Here is a 27,819-nt window from a genome sequence, read left to right as displayed (position 1 = left end):
ACAGAATTGACCGGGTCGCGTAGATAAAATAACCTCGGCTTAAACCAACCAATTATAAAACTTAGCTTTGAAGAGATAATAAAAAAAGACATTGAAGGTTTGTAGCTAACTATTGGCATTCATGTTTTATTTCGGTATGGCGCGATACCATCATTATGCTTCACATAAAAATTTTAAAAATTGAGGATTATCCAAATTAAATTTTACTGATCATGATGAATAACGTCCCGTCGCGTAACCATAAAAGAAAACCCGAAAAGTAAATGAAATATTCCAAAATTTGAATTCTTAACTACTGTAATTTTCCTTGATTTATACGCTGAACCAGAAAATGAAGTAGAGGCAATAAGCCTCTCAAATTGCCTAGATAATGCATTACATTTTCAGTGGCCTCTGTAATACATATTACAAATATTTCAGAATATATATATATATATAAAGTAATATATTTCAAATTGCCTCTGTTTTTTTTTTCCAAAATATTAAAGTAACATCACCAGGGGCTCTGATCATCTGCTAGCTGAGAATCTTGTACAAGAGTTCTCAAATAGGGCCTATTTGGTTGATTTCTTCCTAGGGGAAAATTCCAGAATGAATCTGAGTGCTCATGAAACAGGTAAAAGATCACAGCCGAGCCCAAGAAAAGAAACAAAAGTAAAAAGTATATTTGCCATTCTGCAAATGAAAAGTAGATCAAAGCTCAACCGAACATTAAATTAAAGAAAATTGACAGCAAGCTATGGAAAAGAGAACTTACCTTTCCAATCTGCAGGGACATTGAGCTTTGTGATGACTGCTCCTCGTTGGTTTGATGTACTAATTACAATTCTGCGTTTTTTTTTAAACAAAGTGTTAGGACGAACTAAAGATATAATCATGTATCGGGAAACGAACGCGAGTAAAATGTAAAGTATTGATGGCATTGACAATGGCGGCATACTAATCATAAACAAAAGTTTGAATCATGAGTTTTACTTTTAATATATATTTTTTTGGGGAGCCACTCTAACGGTGTGAGTTGCACCCTTTTACCTTATATTTATCAGTTAAAAGATGAGTAGAGCTGATAATTCTACTCAGAAATTTGCTCAAGTTTTGAGACAACTTGAATCTAATTCGAGTTTAGTTATGAGCCAAATTTTAAATTCAGTTCAATTTTGCACCTAGGACGGCTCGCTTGGGAAAAGATTTGAGATATAAATAGATAATGATGCTAGCTATAAATTGAGCAAAACTTGCATGGACAATTAGTCTATTAATATTAGAGTAGTTGCATATTGAGTTCAAAACCTAAACCACAATTTTTCGTTCCAATTTATTTTCCCTGCACTATTTTAACACAGTTGCAACACATCCAGTTGATCTCCATAACCTAAACCAAACACTGAAATTTCATTGGTGTCAGTTTGGACATTGGAATTGATAGATATAAGATAACCTAAAACTCTAAATTGCAAAGCGGGTGTGAGAAGTTCAAGAAGCAAGAGCTATGTAGGGGAGGCCAGAAGTGAGGATTACGAGAGCTATAAGATGGGGTATGTTATGATATTGGATGACCTCTCTCCATCCTTTACTAAATCCTGTCTTCTTTCTACATCTGAGCCAGGACAAAACTTTTGGTTTTTAGGATGGACTACTCCGGGCTGCGGGGCTAAGTGTCCTAAGGAGGCCTGGTTCCTCGAGCCTGGTGGCACAACGTCACGAACCAGTTGAATCTTCTACTCAAGGACTAAGTCCTTTGTGTATTGTCTATTAGATTCTCATGCGTGTTTAGAAGTTATTCACTTGGATTTATTTCTTAAGAAAATACTATCTAGATAAGGTCCGTGAGGAGCTTATATATGTTTATTTTGTAAGGGAACTATTCTTATATTAGGTGACTGCAAATCATTTTCCACAAAATAAATAAATCCTCTTATCCTCTGTTCGATCATCCTGTCCCAAGATTCATAGCCTTTCGAAAGAACTGTCAGATTAGCTGTCACGGTGCATATATAATTCATGCTTGCTATTTGGGTTAAGTTAATACTAAATATAATTTCCTTTATGACTCTATCACTTGTCAGCGTGCTGCAGCTCTGGATGCTGCATTTATTTTACGTTCGTAGTTTTTTATGGGGTCTATTGTCAATACTGAACAAATAACTTGAACGTACTGATGCATACACCGTGAATAATTTTTTTTTGTAAATAACAATCTGTTCTGACTTTTGAACAAAGATCATTTATATGCTCAATTTGCTACTATTTTCATTTGTTCATAAGCGTGTTTAGCTATTTTACTGTTATTTTCGTCTGTATACATTTATATGTTTTGAGCTGTTTATCTGCAAAATTTGGAGAATTTGGTTTCAGCTGTTTAGCTACTGTTTTCAGTTGTTTACCTGTGCCTACTGTTTTGATCTTTTCTGAGCCGTTTATATGCCGTAAAGTTTGGTAACCTTGGTTTTAGCAATTTTACTCTGTTTTTAGATGTTGCCATTTTCTCCTGCTCAAATGATTCTAACAGAATGGACAAAATGATATATTTTACAAGCTGTTGGAAGTTTTAAACCGCTATTTTAATTTCTACGATGTTCTGAAAGACCAAAAAAAAATTTATGAGATGATAATTATTCATTTAATGGCCAATGACTTTAAAGAGACAAATAATATTTGCTAATGTTCAGAGAAAGAATTACATAGCTACAGCTACTTGATTTGAAGTTTGATTTTGTTGTTTAATTTCAACCCACTGTTAAATTCATCTATTTCACTCATATAATATAGCCCATAGTATTACATGGTTCACATTTTTTTTTATGTTCAATATTTTAAAACTTAAGCGATACATATACTACAGCTGATGTAGTTTGATTGATATAACACTAGTTTATCGCTATTACATGGCTGACTTTAAAGTTCAGATATTTATGATAAAGTTCTAAAAGAAATGCTTTGAAAAGTTCTAGAAAAGAAAGGAGTTAATATACTTATATTCAAGTCATTAAGTATATGTATACAGAAGCTGTTAATTGCGTTCAAATATAAAAGATGATTTGACCGAGTATTTTTCTATTTCAGTTGGATTACATTAAAGTTCAGCTTTAAGCCCATATTTGCTTTAGTCATAGATGCTTTTATCAGACATTTGCAAGAGGATGTACATTAGTATATTCTTGTAGATAATGATATTCTTCTTGTTGATGAAACTAGAGAGAGAGTTTATGAAAAACTATGATTATGGAAGTCAATCTTAGAGTCTAATGATTTTCATTTGAATAGATCTAAAGCCGATTACATGGAGTGTAATTTTAATAGTAATAGATCTAGTGGCGAAATTGTGACATTTGGTGATCAAGTCATTAAAAAGATTATATATCTTAAATATCTAGAGTTTATTGTTCAAAATGATAGTGAAATAGATGGGGATATTATTAGTAGAATTTAAGTTAGATGGTTGAAGTGGATGAAAGCATCGGGGATGTTGTGTGATAGAAAAATACCCATCAAACTTATGAGGAAATTAATAACAGTAGTGATATTTGTAATACTTTATGGTGCATAATATGGACCATTAAAAGACGAGCATAAAATTAAGTTTTGAAAAGATGATGATGCTTTGTTCGATGAGTGACTTTACACATAGAGACAGAATGCGAAAAGGTAGGAGTAGCTCCAGTGGGAGATAAGGTAGAGAGAGTCTCTTAGATGGTTTGGTTATATAAAAAGCTGGCCTTCCGGTAATCCTATTAGGAGAATAAATAAATTAAATCAAGCTTATATTAAGAAAGGTATATATATATATATAAAGAATTGATTTTCTTGTTAGATTCAAATGAGAATTTAACTCCTAATAGGACACAATGGAAAAAAAAAAATCATATAGTTGGCTCTATGTAGTGGGATAAGAAGGCTTTTTGTTTGTTATATTCATATAACATTCATATAATTAATTTGTTGTCAACTTTCTATATGCTACAGTTCCAATAAGTGATTGATATTATGCTTTAATGACTTCATGCTGGTTGATAGGTGTTGATTTTTTATTTTGAACATGGTATACAATTATGCTTTTATCATATTTTTCTTTAAGAAGTAAAACTTATATCGTGTGATTGGATATCAAAAGTTATTTCATTCGCTATTTCTTTGATATTTATATATTAGCTATTTAGATTTATATTTTTAACTTATACACTTTTTCTTTATATGCCATAATTTATAACTAACAAGTGACAGATGTTGCGCTTAATTCGTTGAAATTACAATTTGTTGGATCATGATTCACGAATGATATCATTCCTTGTTTTTACCATTACTGAGAACCAAAACCAATTAAATGCTCATCTAATTTTTCACACACCCTCACTTATATTTTTCGTTTAGTTGTGAACTTATTTCAGATGTGATGGATTATGAGTTTTGACAAAAATAGGTCTCCCATCTAAACTCTAAACCGAAAGATCAGTAGTTATTATTATTATTTTTTTTTGAGTTTTATAGGAAAAAATATTTCATCATGATGGAAACTCAAACGTAATTGGAGGGCAATATATGGAGTCAAGAGAATGGATTTACATTCAAGTGCACTGACTTGATTTTTATTGTAATTTTTAAAATATACTTTTTGTACTTCTGATATTAGGGGCACTATATAATATATCATATAGGTTTTACATAGTATATATTAAATGTGCGTAGTTTTATCATTCCATGTGGGTCATTTTGAGTTGCACTGAGCTATCTTAACACAAGTACAACAACAACAACATCAAGTCTTTATCTCACTACGTGGGGTCGGCTACATGAATCCTTTTCCAACTAAGCACCAGCCATGTATTTTTCCATGGCTCCACTATCCCATATGAGTTCTTAACAAATGCATTGAAAACCCAAAATGCTAGATAGCAAATACTATTCAATTGTATTATTTATTTAATTATAAAATAATAATAATAATAATAATAATTTTTATCTATTTATTTATTATAAATGATATAACATGAATGATCTTTAAATATATATTTATAATAGGAATTTAATATATAATTTATAAGTGCAAATTATATCCATCATATAGCATTAATAAGCAATGATTTCGAATAAATTTATAAGTTATATTCGAACAAGATTAATATTAAATGTAAATTTAATTAAGATTAAAGGTTTTTAAATTTAAAATTACGGAATGTCTTATTTGTGAATGAGCATTGTTTATTTTTAGTCATATATTTACATTATTGCATCATTATTACATCATTTTTATATTTTTAGATTTTATTTAATAAATTTTAATATTTATTACATTATCTGGTTAAACCTCTTATTCAACTTTGGTCGAACTATAAACCTTGAACTTTTATTCTTTTGATTCTATATCATGTTCGAATTTCACAACCTTGATCGAAACAAAAAAATATATATATCTTTTTTTTGTTTTGGCTTAAATCCTGGATTTAATCCTAGTATTAGGTAAATTTATAAAATTTGTAGTATAATGAAATTCTCTTTTTTTCACATGGCATTGCTCCCATCGATGCCTTTTTCAATGAGCTCCTAACATGACTTCTTAGGTTCTTCGTCATTGAGGAATTTGGCCCTTTTCTTCTTCAGATGTCGTTGCTTACGCCGATGCCTTTTCTAGCCACTAGTGACTTCCTGACTTCTTTGTTGTCCAAGGTTATATGATTTGGGGGATTAGATTTAAGCAAGAATGTTGTGGTTTATAATTTTAAAATTATTGATATCATTTGCATTAATCAAATAAGATATATCAATTAAACTATTAAATTTATTTTTAGAATTAATGTTAATTAATAAATAGATGATATTTTAAATAAATTAATCATATTTGTAATTTAAATTAATTAAATAAAATTAATTTTGTTCGATTAGTTTTATGAACAACTAATTAATGATTAATTAGGAAGTTATAAATTAATATAAAGAATACAAAGCATTTTAAGATAATATCATTTATTCTATTTCCCACACACTTGTAATTTTATATAATCATACAAGTGATGTCACACAAGGAATATAAGAAATGCAACTTCACATATTTACACAATCTAAAAATTATAAACTTCTAACTTTTGGAAGTAACTTTAACAGTGAATTTCAAATTTGGGAACTTTTGAGAACAATTTTTAATAGTTGAGAGATTAAATTTGGATATTGTAATATTATAAGACTAAATTAATCATTTACTAATAATCAAGAGATTATTTTACACTTTCTCGGCAGTCAAGGCTGGGAAATCTCTCGTTTGAAACATGTTGTTCAAACAGGTATCAGACACGATTAAAGAAAGTAAAGGATGATGGCAACCGGATCAACTAATCTATGTATGCTCTTTTTTCTCAACCATTTAATTAAGGCAAAAACCTTTACAATGCCCATCATGTCCTCTTGAGGAAATAAGATAAGTGCCAACCACGATATATTGATGCCTACAGAAGAGTGTTGAACTACCGGATCAAATTAAACATAGGTCACAGTTCATGCAGAGTTAGATTTTGCAGAAATTGAATTTAGTGAATTGAAAGAGAGTGTTCATGTAACTTCAATGATGAAGTAATGCCTATCTGAAAGAGATTTTGAACATGTAGAAAATAGCAATTAAGAAATAACCTTTCTAAAGGGCAGAACTCAATTGAGGAAATGGCTGTCCCCAGATGATGCTTCTTGCTCCAATGAGAGATTTCCATTTTCTTTACTTCAACCACACAAATGTCACCATCACTGCTGCCTCTGAGTTTAGTGAAGTAGACATGAAAACTTTTCCAATGCTTCGAAGGACAAAAGTCAACAAGTTGAAATAATGGCATACATAACCAAATTAATCATCAAGGTAACATTAAAAGATGCTGCAGTGTAGCATCTTTTTCTTAATTATATTTTTTTCCTTCACATTCCAAAGTGAAAGCTGGAGTTCAGGATTCAAATTTATGAGAATAACCTCTTTGTATTGTTAGGTGTAACGCTCTCCAGATTCTGCATTGGCAAGACTCTCATGTACCAATTTATTCCAAATTATGAGTGATAACTCGTACTCTAATTTAGCCTTAAAAACATAATACGTTACAAACATATGATATGACGTGAAAACACAAACCTCCACTCCCAACCCAACTGCACCTGGCTTTTCTAACCAAGGTCAAAGTTCAGATATAAAAGAGATTAATAAAAAAAAATGTCATGTTGGGTTTAAGTTGGAATGCCAACATGTTCCACATGGGTGCTTTTCCATCCATTTTCTATCCATGCTGCCTAAAATTATCCTTTATTTCGTATTCCCAATGGCGTTCACCTCCACCCACGCAAGAATGGCAGGTAGTAGCAGTGAGAACAATCCTAGAGAAACTACTAAACTGGCAAGGGTAGTGTGAAATGATCATTGACAATCATGGCAGAGACAGAAGCAATGGAAGGAGGCTGACAAAGTGGCAAGGCAATGGAAATAAGGATTACAAAAATGCGAGCTTGATGTCTTGCGAAAGAGGCAGAGATGGCCATAAGAAATAAATGAATTAGTTCATCAAGTTGACAAATGCAGATAACAGTTCCGTTAAGAGAAAATTAGAAAATAAATTTGAAAAATAATAGGTCTATCGAATTCCATAATGAAGCTAAAGAACAAATAAAAATGTGTACAACAGCAGAAAGAGACTGGAATAATTCTCGGACAATGCTATCAGTGAAACGAAAGGAAAAATACAAGGCTAATGCTTGGGGTTTAAGGCATAAATAAAAAATTAAATAAAGAAGTGGATTTCATTTTCTTACAATGCTAAGTACTTTCCGTCCAAGCTAACAGAAAGTGCTGAGATAGGTTTTCTAAGTAACCTTTTGAACCCAATTCTATTCCAAGTACTGATATCCCAAACAGCAGTAACCACCTTGCCACCTGTTGCATATTAAATGAATATTTTTGCGAGACAAGCAGTCAGTCATTCGACTACAGAAACACATTTACAAAATGATCATACCCTTTTGAACTGTGCAAAACAAAAAAGGCCTCATGCCATCCCTAGAGAATCGGCAACATTCAATTTTCTCATCCTGAAAAGGCAAACAGTAAAGGGAATATAATAAATGACGCTTCAAGGACGTAAGTTTTAAATATAAAAAAAAAATTAAATGCAAAGCCATCTAGAAACTGTACCGGATTACGGGTCAAAGAAATCATTGGAGCTGCACCATTTATTTTCCATATTCTTGCAGAACCATCAGTAGAGGTTGAAACCAAGAATTCTGAATCTAAGCTGTAGAAGAGAATTTCAAAAGACTGAACCGATTAGAACACTAGTGAAAAAGTGTTGGCTCAAGAAAAATGGCACGAATGCACGAATCCGCTTTGCAGCTATAGGATTCCATTTCCCTTAAGTTAGATTGAAATTAACCAGATTTCCCCTGAGGGTAATGTCAGGGTTTATAGATCTGGGGTTCTTACTTCCTATGAGCGCAAGCACTTATAGTTAATTACCCCTCTTACTATGTAAGAGAAAACTCTCGATTAAAGATGAATAAATTTTAGATATTTTTAGTCTCAAATGGTGGGAAGATGGAGGTAAACCCGATCAAGATCCCATGGTTCCGTCGTCCCGGGTATATCATAGATTTCAGTCTACCAACACTAACAATCATTGACCGTATTGTCCAGGAATCTGATTAGCAGCCATGGGTTGCATCCTCTCAGGGATCCCGAGTAGACTGAAGTTGTTAGATGTTGATTTTAGTTTTAATTTAATTTGAGTTGGGGCTTATGGCTTCCTTAGAAGTTGCCCGTTAATTTATTTAGTTTGGGGTTCAGGACTCCAATTAGAAGTTGCCTGTTAATTTGCTTAGTTTGGGGCTTACGGCTCCAATTAGGAGTTGCTCGGAGAATTTATTTAGTTTGGGGCTTACGACTCCAATTAGGAGTTGCCCGTTAATTTGCCTAGTTTGGGGCTTATGGCTCCAATTAGGAGTTGCCCGGAGAATTTATTTAGTTTGGGGCTTACGACTCCAATTAGGAATTGCCCGTTAATTTATTTAGTTTGGGGCTTACAAGAGTTGCCTGGAGATTTAAATCTAGATTGGGATTTATGACTTTCGTAGAAAGTAACCCAAGTATTTGATTTAAATTGGGACTTATGGCTTTCGTAGAAAGTAGCCCGAAGGTGGGCCTTACAACCTAACCCTATAGGCTAGGATGCCCGTAGGTTTAAATTAGATTATTTGGGTTTTAGGTTCATTACAATTTATTTAATAATTTTCCTAAAACGTTGGGGCTTACGACTTCAAATAGAAGTTGCCCAAAAACGATTCTTACAACCTAATCCTATAGAATAGGATGCCCAATGATTTAAATTTAGATTGAGACTTATAACTTTCATAGAAAGTAGTCCAAATTAGTGGGACTTACGGCCTCAATTGAAGGTAGCCCAAATATTTTAGTTAGGTAGGTCTTATTGCTTCCTTAGAAGTTGCCTAATTATGGGTCTTACGACCTAGCACTTTAAGCTAAGTGGCCCGAGTTGTGGGTCTTACAACCAAGTCCTATAGACTAGGATGCCCAGGTGAGGGGTTTAGGTTTGTGTTATCACCTAAACATCTCCCTCAAATGTCGGACTTACAACTTTTATTAGAAGTGGCCGAGGGTTTTAATTGGGTTTAAGGGTTAGGTCAATTTCTACCTAAAACTTTCCCCTAAGGTCGGGCTTACGACTTTCCTACGAAAGTTGCCAGATAATGGGTCTTACAACCAAGTTCCTATGAACGAGGCTGCCCATTTAAGTTTTAATTTGATTTTTTGAGTAGACAGTAGTTGTTTGAAACTAAACTACCGAGGTTTTCAGTTGGTTGTTTGTGATTTTCATATTTCGGAGTTTTGACACTGGTGTTAGTGTTTTAGTTGTTCTGTGCTTGTAGCCTTTTTCTTATTACAGCAGTTCAGTACTCTTCATGTTTTCTAGCACTGTTACACTACTAGCTTTTTCGTACTCAGCTTTTCTTGTTTTCGAGTACTCTACACTACCTGCAGTAGCTTAGATTTATCAGCATTCATTCATTTTATATTATTTAATTTTGAAAGGACACGCGTATCTGATACGCGTATGCATTGAAAAAAAAATCTAAAAAAAGTACCGGTCATATTTACTTCCGCGGCTGCAAGCAAGGTTCTCTCATTTCCGAGATGGATTTGAGCCTCTTGATGATATGGGAATATTAGAAATTGCTAATCTTTCACTTAATGAGCCAGAATTATAAGCTATGATATTTATTGAAGATGATATAGAAGTTCAAAGACAAACCACTGAAGAAGCTAATCATATCATTCCTTCTATTGAATAGTTGAAACTTCATGTGCTAGACAATTTATGCTTATAATTATGTTGTTGTACTAGACATTTAATGCTTACTTTTATTTTGATATTATAAGCTACAAGGCTACAAATGATGTTACTTTCATTTTTTTGTAATCTCAAATATTATGCTTTGATTGCTTTCTTAATTTTTATATATGATTTATAAATTATAATGTTGTGTTCGCGCCGTACCCGTATCCTATATTTTTAAGAATTGGCGTGTACTGTATCCGCATCGTGTCGTATCCGTGTCGTCGTATCCGTATCGGTGCAACATAGAATGTAGACCTAGAAAAGAACAATACGTGGGAAATCATCAATCTTCCAAAAGGGAAAAAACCAGTCAGCTGCAAATAGATATTCTCTATAAAGTACAAAGCAAGACTAGTGGAGAAATGATATACTCAAACATATAGCATTGACTACAAGAAAACCTTTACACCTGTAACCAAAATGAACACTGACAGAATCCTACTCTCACTAACAGCTAAGTAAAACTGACACCTAGAACAACTAGATGTCAAAAATGCATTCCTACAATGGGGACTTGGAGGAAGAGATATTTATAGAGATACCACAAAGATTTATGAAAAAACCTGAAAGTGACAAGGTGTGCAGGTTGAGAAAAGCCCTATATGGGCTAAAACAATCACCTAGCATGATTTGGAAGATTCTTAAAATTCATGCTTCTTAATAGGTATCAACTGTTGACCTACAGGCCTAAATAAAAAAAAAATCTTTCATACCTGTAGCGCCGAACAACACGTCAAAATAGTGCCCAAAACACAAAAATCTCGCGACCCGTATGTCCTCCGCCGTTTTTCGCACGAGACTCGCACGTCGACGTCGCCAATCCCACGTTCCCTTTGAATGCATTGTCCTACCCCGCTCGTCGATAAATACCGGAGAGAGAGAGCCTCTCTCGTTTTTCTCATTTCTCCCTCACGCAAAGAGCTCCGACATCTCTGGCTCATTCATTCCGGCGAGAGATAGATAGAGAGAGAGAGAGAGAGAGAGAGAGAGAAGCCCTTACCCAACGCCTTCTTCAAAGCCCCAGCCGACAACTTTCCCTCCTTCGACGACCTTCACACCTTCGACGGAGCTCTTCGTCGGGTCGGAAGCAGCGACACTTTGATCTGACACAACAGGAGCCGGCTCGCGTGAAGGTAATCCTCTCCCTCCCGAGCACTTTTCCGGCCTTTCATTGCTGTTCGATTTTGCTCTCGACGACTTTCCCCTCCTGCTGATTGGAAGTTACAACATTTTGAACGGAAGCAACGTTGGCAGCTCGTCACTGTGAAGGCAACTTTCTCCCTTACCCGCACTTCTTCGGCCAAATCCCTGTTACCAAACAGCCTTTACGGCTGTTTTTGTTTTTGGTCAACACGAGTCCAAAATAAATCAAATTTTGGCTTCCCTTGAGTCTAGTGGCTCAATCAAAATTGAGTTGGATTTTTAGCTCATTTATGAGCTGGATTTTAGTTCATTAAATGGAACTAAAATATAGCTCATTATTAGCTAAGTTTTAGCTCATATTTATCCTTTATTTTAATGCACTTTTATTTTAGTTTTTAATGTCTTAAAGTTGTCTCTTGGGTTTCCAAAAAGGGCTTTTGGAATCCCAAGTTAGGTGTTTTGTATTCCCATGCATGACTCCTTGGTTTCATTGCATTTGCCCCCTTGGATTCCGGCCGGCCGCTGGTTTTCCCGTGCCTGGGCTCTTTCCCGAGGCCGTGGCCCCTTGGTTCCGTGCGGCCACCTTGTTTCCCGCGGTGGCTGCTTCGGTTCCTGGTTTGGGTTGATTTCCGTGAGCATGGGGAAGGATTTCTATGCTTATGGTGCTTAGTTTCTTGTGTTAGAATTAATGTAATGTGTCTCTTGGTATTCCTCTTTCATACCTATAAATATGGGAGGATTTGTAATGTTTGAAGTAAGTTGAATGATTAAGTTATTTTTGGAAGCTTTAACCTGCGGGTTTGCTTTGGAAATCTTGCGGGCTCTTTGCACCCTTCTTTCTCATCCCCTCTGGAAATCCTGCGGGCTCTTTCCAACCTTTCTTCTCGGGCTTCTAACCACTTTCGTCTCTCCGCAAGTGTCGCTCCACCTGTATCCTTCTTCTCCAAGTGCAGCAACTTTAGGGTGTCGTTATTTTGTTTGCAAGAGTTGTTTGTATTGGTGTAAGTTTTCTTTTGTTTAGTTTAAATTGAAATGTAAGAGTTTGTTCGTCCTACTTCTCGTTCTTAGTCATTTTCGTCGGTAGAAGTCCGTCTCTCTTTTGTGATCGAAGAATATAGGCTCCCCTATATTTTTTGGTCGCATCACATAGGTACACTAAAGGGGAAAATATAATCTCGACCCGCATGGGCCCCGGCGAGCGTGTTATTAGTATACACGTGATATCTAGAGATGCTGCGCGGGTCAATAAATGAATTAAAGTTCGAACCCGATCCTTCTATACAGACCTATAGGAGTCGACAGGGTTCGAACCTTCAAATAAATACACGGTTGTAGGGACCGATATATTTATTTTAATACATTCACTAAATAAAGGTATGAAGCCTACGAAACCCAATCCTTCTAAGCAAGAAAAATAGGAGTGGACAGGGTTTGAGCCATAAGATAAATATGCGGTCATGATATCGACCGGAATATTTATCTCATACATTCATATTAGGCCTTCAAGGCCTTTAACAAAGAAAATTCACAAACAATGGCACAAAGCCTATGAAACCCGATCCTCTATCGGTAAGTTGATAGGGTCGACAATGTTCAATCAAATGGAAATGATCCCAAACACCCCGATGATGGCCGCGTTGATTGAAGATCTCAACCGGAGGGGTTAATTTTAGGCATTTCCAATGCCTCCCAAAAGTCCATCCAAAATCCAAAATTTCCAAATTCCGTCCCAAAGTCAAGATATTTAAAATTTGAAATAAATCCATCAACACTTACACAAAATTCATCCACCCTCCACAACAGTTTGTCAAGGTGGACAAATCAAAAATTACTTCAGCTCACAAAGAGCGTGTCCTCTAACCGGCAGTTTTGCCGCCAAATGGCTCTGCAGGTAAACGGTTATGACCCTGGGCCCTCTGAACCGAGTGGTTTTGCCGCCAAATGGCACCACAGATAGCGGTTATGGCCAGAGCCAATACGCTCCTTATTGGCATCAAATCCTTGAGATATGAATCAATAGTATATGATCGATAGGGCACAAAGCCCTCTATTAGCTGGTGAATTCAAATTTGTTCCCTTAGACAAACATTCAACCCAGGTCTACAAGGTTCCTTGGACGAGGCAACCCATGGCTACCGATAAGAATCCTTCTGTCAGGTTGGGTCGACTACCTCCTTTGACTAAGTAGACCAGGGATCACGATGGCCCAGGATGACGGAACCATGAGATCTTGATCGGGTTTATCATCCACTCCGCGACCATCCGCTTTAAGTGCTGTGGTGAAATTTCTATTTTAAATATCAATTTCCAAACATCCAAACTTTCCAAATATTCAAGCCCAATGCTACTACTATATGCCAGATAACACGTATTTACTACGTATCTGATCAACGACTAGCCTTAATCGAAAGTTCTCTCTCGTGATCGAGAGAGGTAATTAACTATAGAGGCTTGCGCCTATAGGAAACCATAACTCAAATCATAAAGTTCTCGCAAAATGAGGGTGAAATCTCTGGGTAGTGTCTTATCTACAAAACCATCTGCCTTCCAAAATTCACCCCAGAACTTAATTCCGTTAAAACTACCTCGTCAAAACAAAAAGCAAATCCACACGGCGGGGAGGCTGGGGCCGAATTTTCGGAGCCCACAGATTTTTGGGGACTCCGCTGGGGAATGGTTTCTCTTTCCATCTCTGGCTAGTCACTCATATACTATAGTAGCAGCAAGCAAATTCATATGGGTTAAATTTTTTAAATTTCATAAAATTAATCTTTTAAGTAAGATTTGTTGAAAATTCAATCAATATGGCTTTAATTCTATTCTAACTCTCCTGCTTCTATTATTTGTTCTGCATTATTTCTGTTTTATGAAAGTATGTGGTGATGTATCAAATTCTGATTACTAATCCCTACCTTTCATTTGTGCAGAATGGAAATGCAGGACACCCCGATGACTGTCCAACTGGGACGAGGGGCTAAGATTCAACTGGCAAATGCTGTCATAGAGACTGGAAATACTGGAGCCACCATCAACTTTGGTGGGCTCGAATTCTCAGCAGCAACTGCAAGGGCTGCATTTGTCCCTGTGTATGGTGTAAACTCTGAAGAATTTTCTGGAAGGTCCCATTCTACAAGGACTGCTGCTAGAAATGTTGCTCAAAAAAGAACTTTTGTGTTCGAAAGATTATCCCAGTTTGAGACCCTTACTGCAAAGAGGGTTGATGGAAGGAAAATATTAGTGGTGACTACCAACACCACCACTCTGCCAACCGGGTTATCTGCACTTGAGAAATATGATACTAAAGCTTCCTCATCTGGAGAAAGGCTTAACAGAAGGCAGAGGAGGAAGAGAAATGCAGAGCTACGCGCTCAGCAGCTGTCAGTGCCAATCCATCCCTCCAACCTGCCGGCACAAGAACCAGAGATTAATATTCCCACTCAAAATAGGTTCTCTAACCTGAAATGGATAAAAAGAAATAGCTCTTCTGGTGAGCTCAAACAATCATTCTGGGAGCGCCGACCTGAATTCCCGACTCCTCAGAAGGCAAGAGAGCTCGAATGCTTATCTGCTCGAGTTCATAGAGTTTTGAAGACAAATAAGGAAAGAGGGCTGATAAAGAAAAAATTCCAAAGGCATTGATTGTTGAGGCCCGGAGAACCCCTCCCAGAGAGAGGCTATCGTCTGTTGTGATAGCTGAACGAAGGGATTATCGACGACAAGCTCCGCAGGAAGCACATCGGGATGTGACACTTGGACCACGTCCAAGAATCCACCGCCGAAAGGGCCCAGCAGAAAGGAAAACAGGTATGGAGGCCAAAGCCTCGAAGAGAAAAGATCTTTGAAGAAAGAGTTAGATTGGGTGTGACATCCGGAAAAGTCTCCCGGAGATCCGCCCCTGCCAACAGAACTCGTCAGAGATGGGTCCAAAAGAAGGCCCATAATAATAATTATAACGACGGTCGACACCCTAGAGAGTCCTCTAGGGGATCCCGTCATTCACCTACTGTAGCTAAGGAAGAAGTTCACTTCGATCGTAGTCCGCGAATCGAAGAAGTAATTATTCCAAGTTAGGAACCAGAAATTTAGTGGCGACGTAGCTCAAAAATTCGGGTACAAGAAGAAGAAGAATAAGAATATGGCGATGAAGACACTATGGAGATCGAGGTGGTCTGTATGGTCAGCCATATTGATGTTGAAGATGATAATGGTGATGAGGATGACCAACAATCACAGCCACGTGAACATGTTCATCGACATCACTACAGGGCTAGATCTATCGCCATTCGAAGTGTTCGCTCCTCGGAGGAAGAAGGGGAAGAAGAAGTCAGAGAAAATTCCTTCGCTGCTGAAAATATCACACTCGCGGATATGCAGTGACAAATGAGGCAACAGATGAAAACAAAAGAAAAAGAAATCTCTCAGTTAAATGATAAAATGACTGAGATGATGACTCAGATGATGGCGATGATAGAAATAGTGTAGAAGGCCACTTCTATGGGTCTTGTACCAGCTCAGCCCGTCAACCAAGCTGCAAATCTTCAACATCCTCAAGCGCCACAAGTCTCAGGAGTGAAAGGTGTATCTGAAGGTGGCAAAAAGACTGATGATCCAACCCGCCAGCGTACTCCACAAAATGTGGCGAGCACCTCTTAACCTGTAATTGCATCGCAATTGGAAGGCTTAATCAGTGAAAAGATTAAGGCCATTATAGCTGTTGAACAAGCAGAAAAGTTGGTAGGCAAAGGTCGCCCGTACCCAGCAGAGTACGATCAAGTGCCATACCCAAAGGGATATTCTGTGCCCAAGTTCAATATTTTTTATGGCAATAAAAATCTCAAACAGCACCTAGCGCAGTTTAAAGCTACCTGCGGAAATACAGGAGGAAATGATGCTCTGTTATTCAGGCAATTCGTTAGCAGCTTAAGCGGAACTGCTTTCGAATGGTATGCTGAACTGCCAAATGATTCTCTGAAGACTTTCGCAGAACTGGAAGCATTGTTCGTGAAAAGATTTTTCGGTGCAACAGAGAAGACTACTATCGCTGACCTAGCCCTAGATAAAAGGAGGAAGGATGAGTCAGTAACAAAATACATAACACGCTGGCGCAATCTCAGCATAAGTGCGAGCAACAATTGAAGGAAGAACATGCAGTTCAACTATTGATGGAAAACATTGATGACAAAATGCAACCCTTCTTATGCATGGCTTCAATCACTACTTTCCAAGATTTGTTAGATAGGGTGGCAAAATTTGAAAAGTTGAACTTATTAAAATCTGAAAGCCTCCCTGAGAGACCAAAAAAGGCTAAGGCGCCTGAAGCTAGGAGAAATGATGTTTACTCCGCATTCCCTCCTAAACTTGATAAAAGTAAAAAATGCAGTATATAATGTAAATAAAGAAAAACAGCCAATGCAGTATGAAGAAAAATCAAAACATGCTTACAATCCAAATCCTCAACAAAAGCTGGTACTTGGAGGAAAAGACAAACCTCGAGCCTTTCCTGGTGGAGGAGAGCATCAGATGCAAACTACGGGAACGGGTGATAGAACATTCCCTTATCTCAAGGAGAAAATGAATAAAGAATATTCATTTAAGAGGGAGAGTGTCGCTAAATTGTTCCGACAAGCACTCAAGAACAGTCTGGAATTGCCAGAATGCAAAAGACCTGAAGAGTCCAAACACAGTGGCGACCCAAACTACTGCCCATATCATCGGGTAATTAGCCATCCAATTAAGGATTGTTATTTCTTCAAGGATTGGCTAGAGAAGAAATGCAGAATGGGAGAATTAACGTTATCAGATAACATGTTAGTTCGTCCTAGAAAGGAATCCATCCGGGTAGTCACGTCTTTTTCCGTGCTCCCACATAAAGAAACAATAACAAAAAAATCTATTTGAGAAGAACAATGGAAAACTGTGGTCTCCAACAAGACAACAAAAATGCTGAAACAACTAGGAGTTCCGGGTGTCAAATGGAAGTCTTCTACTGAGCCAGTACTGAACTTAAAGTGGTTGCCTGCGTCCCATGCATCCACCTCCAAACAACAACCTGGCCAAGCTAGCTCATCAAAGCCTGACAAAGCAAAATAAAAGGCTTCTAAGAAGAAAGCAAAATTGAAGAAGCATGAGGCGAAGAAGACTGTAACTCAAAAGGCTATTGGTAGTCTGGGTGAATATTACCAGACTGTCAGGAAGCTTATCAAGCTCGGTGATTTTATGAAAGAGCTTAAAATAGATGAAAGGGAAGAAGTTGAAAATGAATCTCTTCCTACAGAGACATGCCGAGCCATCTTTGTGACATCAAAGATAATAAATATGGAGAAATACGCTAAAGAAGTGGCCCTTGAATTCTGTCTGATGGTGTCATCAATGGAACACAGTTCAGAAGAAGATTTATGTTTTCCAGATGATGAAGATTCAGACCCAAGCGTAGCATCGCAAATGAAGCAGGTTAAACTGGGAGACGATTCCGAGTCTACAGGTGGATCCCTAGACGCCATAATGGCTAAATCTGAGGAAAATGCTTCATCAAATAAGTCTAAATTAGATAAGGTGGCCCAAGTGCAATTGAGAAGTGGCAAGGTACTGCCACCTTCATCAAAAAAGGGGGTTCCTAACAAAGATAAGAGAAAAGAGATAATTATCAATGAAGATATTATCCCTGAAGATCTCAAGAAAAATAATACTTAATTAAAGGGGATAGATTATAATATCTTGTCCAATTTGAGAAAGATCCCAGCACAACTCAGCATATGCGATGCCCTCTTGATGTCTAAAGAACTTCGAGAGACTTTGATTCAAGCTCTCAAGGACCCCGAAAGATATGAGGCATATTTGCTGAGCATAACCTAACCGAAGTATTGCAAGCTCGGAATGAGCCAATCATTATCTTTGCTGAGGATAATTTGATGCTTGGAACAGCAGACCACAACCGCCATTTGTATGTTACGGCAGAGAGTGACGGTATGATGATCAGTCGAATTTTGATCGATCCCGGATCTTCCGTAAATCTCATGAGCCTTAAAGCATTGAGATCATTGTGCCTCGATGTGGAACATCTTGAACAAGATAAGTTAATGGTGCACGGCTTTAACGAGAAAGGGCAGAAAACCCTTTGTTCGTTTATGCTCCCTCTTGTATTTGGGAAACTTCATATAAGCTAAATTTCATGTGATTGATGCGGATACTTCATTCAAGACGCTACTAGGTCGTCCCTGGTTGCACGAATATGGCGTCGTCCCTTCAACATTACATCAGTGTATGAAATATCTAAATGAATGAGAAGAATTTAGGATCTCTAGCGATATTCAGCCCTTTGTAGTACATGATGTAACGATATATGAAGATGCCAGGTACTTCATGCCAAAGAAGCAAAAACTTTTGAGTTCTCTCAAGGCTAAAGCATCAAATTCAAAGACTATAAAGAAACCTAAACAAGAAGGTGAGAAGAAGCGTGTAGGGAGAAAGAAGGCAACGCCGGCTCTTCCCAAATCACCAACTATTCCTAAAGAAAAGAAATATGTACATCACCTAAGGAGTGATAAAAAAGAAGATGACATCACCCCTACAAAACCTCGAAGAGCATGCCAGTCCATAGACGAATGGAGTAGGGAGGTTGAATTTTCAAATGATGATTATGATTATGACTCTATCATATGAATATGGTGCAAGAGATATTCTCCAGAAGAATAAGCAGCCTGTCAATCTCAGATAGTGTACTCGTAGTCACGCGTATCACCCTACAACACTTCAAAGAAATTATTTCACGCGAGGTGCATAAAGTTGAAAAACTCTCCACTCTTTATCTGCCTCCTCTGAAAAAGGGGACTGCATCAGGGAATGTACTATATTCCACGGGAATTCACGAAGAGGAGAATTATGATTGGTGTTGTATGCTCTTCGATTCTGAAGAATTATTTCCTATAAGGCTACCTAGATTTAATACTAAAAATACTTAAAGAATGCTACGAAAGCAAATCAATATTCCTACCACCAAACGACAACTTCGTACAAGCTTGGGCCTCTAGTATGGAAGGAATCCATGTCCATTACGACAGAAGATATAGATGCATATAAGGGTATTGGATTCATTAAACGAAAATTCCTCAAGAAGGGGACTTGCCGAGCAATCACTTGCAAGAAAATCAAATCCAATAATAATGATGATGAGATATGCGAAGTTGATGCTTATGAAAATCAGCCCATAGAAGCCAAGCCTGTACCAGAAGAACTGGAAGATGTGGACAGGCCGCTACTATGGACGAGCTAAAATAAGTCAACTTGGGAACCGAGGAAGACCCTCGCCCAACCTTCATTAGCTCTCTTCTACCAGAAGATCAAGTAGAAGAAGTGAAGAAGCTCCTCTCTAAATTCAGGGACTGCTTTGCCTGGACATATGCTGAGATGTCGGGCTTATCCCCTGATGTGGCAGTTCACAGATTAGCCATCAAGCCTGATGCAGCACCTACCAAGCAAGCTCCAAGAAGAATCAGATTGGAGATTAAAGAGCAGGTTTCTCCTTCATGGACGGATCGTCAGGTTACAATCAAATAAAAATAGCGCCTGAAGATAAAAAACATACATCATTCAGAACACCTATAGGCATATTCTGCTACACAGTCATGCCCTTTGGCCTAAAGAATGATGGTGCCACTTATCAAAGGGCGATGACTAGTATATTTGATGATTTGATTCATCAAAAGGTCGAATGCTATGTAGATGACTTGGTCATTAAGAGCATGAACCGAAAAGACCATCTAGATGACTTGAGAATAGTGTTCGAAAGAATCAGAAAATATGATCTGAATATGAACCCTCTCAAGTGTGCATTTGGAGAATCCTCAGGGAAATTCCTGGGGTATGTTGTTCGACATCGAGGCATCGAAGTCGACCCCAACAAGATCAAGGCAATCATGGAGATGCCACCTCCAAAGAACCTTCGGCAACTCCGCTCCTTTTAAGGGCAATTGGCTTTCATACGGCAGTTTATATCGAATTTATCGGGTAGGTGTCAGCCGTTTTCAAAACTAATGAAGAAAGATGTCTGCTTCAAGTGGGATGAAGATTGTCAAGAAGCATTCGATAGCATCAAGAGATATCTGTTGAATCCCCCTATTCTCGCAACGCCAATTCAAGAGAAGCCTCTTATATTGTATACAGCAGCACTAGAAGAGTCTCTCAGAGCACTATTGGCCCAGCATAATGAAGAAGGGAAATAAAATGCACTCTATTACATCAGCCAGAGATTGATTGGTACAGAAATATGACTCTCTGATTGAGAAGCATTGCTTGGCCCTGATTTTTGCAGTTCAAAAGCTTCGCCATTATATACTATCTCATAAAATCACCTTGATATCAAAGATCGATTCGCTGAAGTTCTTAATGACCAGACCAGCATTGACAAGTCGTTTGGCAAGGTAGGCAGTGATACTGTTGCAGTTTGATATCACATATGTTCCTCAAAAGGCAGTAAAAGAGCAGGTGTTAGCGGATTTTCTCGCTGCACACCATATCCCTTCAGATTCACCGCTCAACAATGATCTACCCGATGAGCAGATCATGAATGTTGAAGAAGATATGCTACGAGTAAGAAAAATGTACCTCGATGGAGCATCGTCAATTAAGCGTGCTCGACCTCCAAATCTAGAGAAAGCTCAAGCCGGAATCGGACTCATCTTTGTAGCACCCAAGGGAGGCATAATGAGATTCTCATTCAGCTGGACTGAACCTCGTACCAACAATGAAGCTGAGTATGAAGCCCTAATAGCAGGATTGGAGATTTCAATCGATATCCGAATCCGAAACCTCCAAATTTTTGGTGATTCTCAACTTATTGTAAATCAAGTATTGAGAGTTTACAAAATCACCAAGTTCGAGTTGGCCTGTTATCATCGGCGTATTCTTGAGCTTATGAAGCAAATTCTAATTGTCAAACTAACTCAAGTTCCTCGAGGACAAAATGGCAAAGCTGATTCCCTGATAAACTTGCTAAAGAAATGACAAATATGAATGATGAATGGCCCATCATAATTATAGTGCATAATCGTCGGATCCTAGAGCCAGCATTATTACAATTCCTGCAGGCAGAGGGACTATCAAATTCAAGCCAGCAGGATGCAACTCCGGTTGATCATCAATCTCCCCAACCAGTTGATCTTGAAGAGCAACTTGAATAACAGTAGGTTCCTAAGAAAAGACGCAAGGCTAGTCAAGCTTTAGAATCGTGGTGGCATTGCCTAGATGTTGAAGAAGAAAATGACTGGAGGCAACCTTTTATTGATTATTTCAAAGAAAGTAAACTACCAACAGATAAATCATTAGCTGCTCAAATCAGAAAGAGAGCACTACAATATGCATTTGTCAACAACACATTATATCGGCGTGCTTTCGATCAAATGTGGCTAAGGTGCCTAGAGACTCGAGAAGCAGATAAGGTGATAGCAGAAATTCATGAAGAACTTTGTGGAGCGCACCAATCAAGTCCCAAGATGGCAGTCAAAATCAAAAGAATGGGTTACTATTGGCCAAGAATGGTAAAGGATTGACCACGCTAAGAGGTGTCACGAGTGCCAGATTCACGGTGATGTTATACATCAACCGCCAAATCCACTGCACCCTACAATAGTATCCTGGCCATTTGAATGTTAGGGTACTGATGTTATCGGGCCAATAGATCCGCCGTCATCAGCAGGACACCGCTTAATATTGGCAGCGACCGACTATTTTTTTAAGTGGGCAGAAGCAGCTCCATTTAAAGAGGTCACATCCGAACATGTGATCAATTTCTTTACCCATAATGTTGTCTACAGATTTGGTGTACCACGCCGAGTAATCTCAGACAAAAGTACTGCATTCAAAAGTACGAAAATTTATAAGTTCGTTGATCGACACAAAATCGATTGATGATATTCATCCATATAATATCCAAGAGTAAATGGCCTGGCAGAAGCTTTTAACAAAACGCTGGTGAAATTGTTGAAAAAATTCTTACCAAGAACAAAAGAGAATGGCATACGAAGATGGTAGAGGCGCTATGAGCATATCGTACAACTTACAAAACGTCAACCAAAGCCACTCCTTACTCCCTGGTATTCGGAGTTGAAGCAGTATTGCCACTAGAAGTTGAACTTCCATCTCTTCGAGCCGCTATTTAGAATGAGATGACTCAAGAACAAAATGCTCGGCTAAGGATGGAAGAGCTCGATGCACTCGATGAAATCAGGTTGCAAGCTCAGCAGAACCTGGAGATCTATCGAGCAAGAATGATAAATTCCTTTGATCGAATTATGCATCTTCGATTATTTCAAGAAGGGGAATTGGTCCTGGTGCAAAGAAGGTCAATTATCCCACATAGAAAAATCGGTGGCAAATTTGTATCCAACTGGGAAGTATCATCAAAAAGGTGTACCAGGGAGGAGCTTATCAACTCATTGATCTAAATGGTCAGAGGCCCATGCCGCCGATCAATGGCCGATACCTAAAGAAGTACTACGCATGAAATGTTGTGTTTAATATGTTAAGTTTTCATACATTATTGCTGGCATATGTATTTTATATTTTGAAATTCTCCTGTGTTATGAGAATACATTTCAAAATCCCCCATCAGACTAGGGACATTTTAAATATTTATTCGGGTCGACATCATGCTGCGTGCCGAGATCTCCAAATAAATATTTAAAATTTCAAAAGTTTTCAAACCTATTCTGCTTTAAAATGTCCCTGCGAGACAGGGGCATTTTAAATATGTATTCGGGTCGACATTGCGCTGCATGCCGAGATCCCCGAATAAATATTTAAAATTATCAATTCAGATATGCTTTTGTGTTAAAAAATTCAAAAATTTCTTTTTCAAAGTATACAGGTGATCTTTCAAAAGTTAGAGACACCATCTTCTCCAACAAACCAACACTCAAAAGTCAAAAAAGAGACTTTTGTGGTTACACACTCCAACAAATTGAGCCAGAAAAGTTTGAAGTCTTTTAATAGCCTGAAGCTTAAGGTTTGAATGGGTGTAAAAGGTCAGATCCAACAAGCCCAAATATGGCCGGATCACTGGCAGCTCCGTCTACTCAACAACCCATAAGAAAGGCCGTAGTAGCGGAACCCCCAGTTTGTCAACCCGTCAGTAGGAACTGTAGGAAGAACGAAGGACAATTTGACTCGATAAGTTCAAGTGATCGTAGTCTACTAAGTTCTCCTAAATGACTAGAGAATCAAAGTTCCAGTGGAAGGATGAGTCTCAAACAACCACCGAATGTTCGTAGGCTCCAAAATTTGTAACCACGAAGGATGACTCAAAATCTGTCAACTTCAGTAAAATCAACATTGGGAAGCGCAATTCCCATAGCTCAAGTCTTAAGCCTGAATGGGTGTAAGAGGTCGGATCCAACAAGCCCAAATATGACTGGATCGCTGGCAGCTCCATCTACTCAACAAGCCATAAGAAAATTTGACTCGACAAGTTCAAGTGATCGTAGTCTACTAAGTTCTCCTAAATGACTAGATAATCAAAGTTCCAGTGGAAGGATGAGTCTCGAACAACCACCGAATGTTCGTAGGCTCCAAAATCTGCAACCACGAAGGTTGACTCAAAATCTGTCAACTTCAATAAAAACAGCATTGGGAAGCGCAATTCTCATAGCTCAAGTCTTAAGCCTGAATGGGTGTAAGAGGTCGGATCCAACAAGCCCAAATATGGCCAAATCGTTGGCAACTCCATCTACTCAACAAGCCATAAGAAATGCCGTAGTAGAGAAACCCCCATCTCAGCAACTAGAGGACGAAGAGTTGTCAAATCCCGCTCTCCTAATCTGATAAACTCAAGTGACTCAGATTAAAGTCTCCTCAAGTGGTTAAGGATCAAGATACTACCTACATTTGGTACTATCAATCGAATCCAAGACCTGCAAATCCTTCAACAATCAAGCACAAAGCGAGGATCGAAGGAATTTTTCTTCAACAAATCCGCTGAAGCACAAAGCAAAGGACCTAAGAAACTATCCTAAAGTTCATAAAAAACTCAAGGCTGAACTAAAAGGATTCCGTCATTTACAAGTTCGTTATGCACAAAGCTCTGGACCAAAGAATTCTCGCCATCGACCTAATACAAACCTAAGGATTTAGGTGATCGGCATCTACTCCTTCATCAAGCCCGTCAAAGCTAGAAGCAAAGGGCAGAAGGCATATAAATAATCTGACAAGTCAGCAAAGACAAATCAGATAACCCATCATCAATGTCCGCAGCACAAAGCATATGGCAGAAAGATCAAAATCTCAGAACTCATGGCAAAGCCGCATAAAAAGTACCATGGATGACATCTACAAATGTCCCTAAAGACTAGGGGCATTTTAAATATTTATTTGGGTCGACATCGTGCCGCATGTCGAGACCCACAAATAAATATTTAAAATTTCGTCAAGATATAACCAGATGATGGAGAAGTCTTGAGCATGTACATAAAGGCTATGAACTAAAGTTATCATTGTGATTAAAGAGAATAGATGGTGGCGATGCTGTCCACCAGCGTCAATCTACAAAGACAATATATCAACCATCTATGGATACACCTAAAAGAGCAGTGAAGAAAGAGAATTTTATTGTGACATCCAAACAAACTTTTGGAGATCCGCTAAATAAAAATCTTAGTATAACATCCAAACTTACTTTTGGAGATCCACTAAGTGAAAATCTTAGTGTGACATCCAGACAAATGCTTGGAGATCCACTAAATGAAAGCCCTAGTGTGACATATAGAACAAATATCTAGAGATCCACAGGATCAATCAACATACAACAAACGTGGTTCGCTCTAGACGCGTACTACATTTGTTGGGGGGGCATTTGTTGACCTACAGGCCTAAACAAAAAAAAATCTTTCATACCTGTAGCGCCGAACACATCACGTCAAAATCGTGCCCAAATCGCAGAAATCCTGCAACCCGTATGTCCTCCGCCGTTTTTCGTACGAGACTTGCACGTTGACGTCGCCAATCCCACGTTCTCTTTGAATGCATTGTCCTACCTCGCTTGTCGATAAATACCGGAGAGAACGAGCCTTCGCTCTCTCGTTTTTCTCACTTCTCCCTCACGCAAAGAGCTCCGACGTCTCTAGCTCATTCATTCCGGCGAGCGAGAGAGAGAGAGAGAGAGAGAGAGAGAGAGAGAGAAGCCCTTATCCAACGCCTTCTTCAAAGCCCCAGGTGATAACTTTCCCTCTTTCGACGACCTCTGCACCTTCGACGGAGCTCTTCGTCGGGTCAGAAGCAGCGACACTTTGATCGGACGCAATAGGAGCCCGCTCGCGTGAAGGTAATCCTCTCCCTCCCGAGCACTTCTCCGGCCTTTCGTTGCTGTTCGATTTTGTTCTGGACGACTTTCCCGGTTTCCCCTCCTGCAGATTGGAAGTTACAACATTTTGAACGGAAGCAACGTTGGGAGCTCGAGAGAGAGAGAGAGAAGCCCTTACCCAACGCCTTCTTCAAAGCCCCAGCCGACAACTTTCCCTCCTTCGACGACCTTCACACCTTCGACGGAGCTCTTCATCGGGTCGGAAGCAGCGACACTTTGATCTGACACAACAGGAGCCGGCTCGCATGAAGGTAATCCTCTCCCTCCCGAGCACTTTTCCGGCCTTTCGTTGCTGTTCAATTTTGCTCTGGACGACTTTCCCCTCCTGCTGATTGGAAGTTACAACATTTTGAACGGAAGCAACGTTGGGAGCTCGTCACTGTGAAGGCAACTTTCTCCCTTACCCGCACTTCTTCGCCCAAATCCCTGTTACCAAATAGCCTTTACGGCTGTTTTTGTTTTTGGTCAACATGAGTCCAAAATAAATCAAATTTTGGCTTCCCTTGAGTCTAATGGCTCAATCAAAATTGAGCTGGAATTTTAGCTCATTTATGAGCTGGATTTTAGTTCATTAAATGGAATTAAAATATAGCTCATTATTAGCTAAGTTTTAGCTCATATTTATCCTTTATTTTAGTGCACTTTTATTTTAGTTTTTATAAAGTTGTCTCTTGGGTTTCCAAAAAGGGCTTTTGGAATCCTAAGTTAGGTGTTTTGTATTCCCATGCATGACTCCTTGGTTTCCTCCATGGTTTCATTGCATTTGCCCCCTTGGATTCCGGCCGGCCGCTGGTTTTCCCGTGCCTGGGCTCTTTCCCGAGGCCTTGGCCCCTTGGTTCCGTGCGGCCACCTTGTTTCCGCGTGTTATTAGTATACACGTGATATCTAGAGATGCTGCGCGGGTCAATAAATGAATTCAAGTTCGAACCCGATCCTTCTATACAAACCTATAGGAGTCGACAGGGTTCGAACCTTCAAATAAATACACGGTTGTGGGGACCGATATATTTATATTAATACATTCATATGAGGCCTTCAAGGCCTATAATCAAGAGAGTTCATTAAATAAAGGTATGAAGCCTACGAAACCCGATCCTTCTAAGCAAGAAAAATAGGAGTGGACAGGGTTTGAGCCATAAGATAAATATGCGGTCATGATATCGACCGGAATATTTATCTCATACATTCATATTAGGCCTTCAAGGCCTTTAGCAAAGAAAATTCATAAAACAAAGGTATGAAACCTACGAAACTCGATCCTCATAAGCATGTAAATAGGAGTAGACAGGGTTTGAGTCATAAGATAAATATGCGGTCATAATATCGACCGGAATATTTATCTCATACATTCATATTAGACCTTCAAGGTCTTTAACAAAGAAAATTCATAAAACAAAGGTTTGAAACTTACGAAACTCAATCCTTCTAAGAAGGTAAATAGAAGTAGACAGGGTTTGAGACATAAGATAAATATGCGGTCATGATATCGACTAGAATATTTATCTCATACATTCATATTAGGCCTTCAAGGCCTTTAACAAAGAAAATTCACAAACAATGGCACAAAGCCTATGAAACCAAATCCTCTATCGGTAAGTTGATAGGGTCGACAATGTTCAATCAAATGGAAATGATCCCAAACACCCCGATGATGGCCGCGTTGATTGAAGATCTCAACCGGAGGGGTTAATTTTAGGCATTTCCAATGCCTCCCAAAAGTCCATCCAAAATCCAAAATTTCCAAATTCCGTCCCAAAGTCAAGATATTTAAAATTTGAAATAAATCCATCAACACTTACACAAAATTCATCCACCCTCCACAACAGTTTGTCAAGGTGGACAAATCAAAAATTACTTCAGCTCACAAAGAGCCAAATGCCTAGTCGAAAATATCACTAGGATCCATTCTCAAACAAATCTCCTGCCAGTAAGGACGTGGTACGTGTCCTCCAACCGGCAGTT

The 27,819-nt window shown here is 38.4% G+C and overlaps 1 protein-coding gene across 2 annotated transcripts in view; it reads right to left on the bottom strand.

Moving 5' to 3' along the window:
- Positions 1–320: 320 nt before the first annotated feature.
- LOC110109317 (SEC12-like protein 1) overlaps positions 321–27,819 on the bottom strand; it is a 43,916-nt gene continuing 16,417 nt past the window's right edge. The window contains exons 5-10 of one of the 2 annotated variants that reach the window (XM_020840330.2): positions 8,150–8,249; positions 7,974–8,046; positions 7,771–7,891; positions 6,616–6,735; positions 758–828; positions 321–675 (exon numbers count right to left, since the gene is read on the bottom strand). In XM_020840330.2, coding sequence (XP_020695989.1) covers positions 494–675; positions 758–828; positions 6,616–6,735; positions 7,771–7,891; positions 7,974–8,046; positions 8,150–8,249 — 667 coding nt within the window. In that variant the 3' untranslated portion in view covers positions 321–493. The remainder of the gene's footprint in view (positions 676–757; positions 829–6,615; positions 6,736–7,770; positions 7,892–7,973; positions 8,047–8,149; positions 8,250–27,819) is intronic. The other variant, XM_020840331.2, reaches the window with a different exon arrangement.

This window comes from Dendrobium catenatum, unplaced genomic scaffold, assembly GCF_001605985.2.
Source record: "Dendrobium catenatum unplaced genomic scaffold, ASM160598v2 fragScaff_scaffold_703, whole genome shotgun sequence".
Taxonomy (NCBI): domain Eukaryota; kingdom Viridiplantae; phylum Streptophyta; class Magnoliopsida; order Asparagales; family Orchidaceae; genus Dendrobium; species Dendrobium catenatum.
The sequence above is the reverse complement of the archived record's forward strand: the minus strand, read 5'-3'. Positions and strand labels throughout refer to the sequence as shown.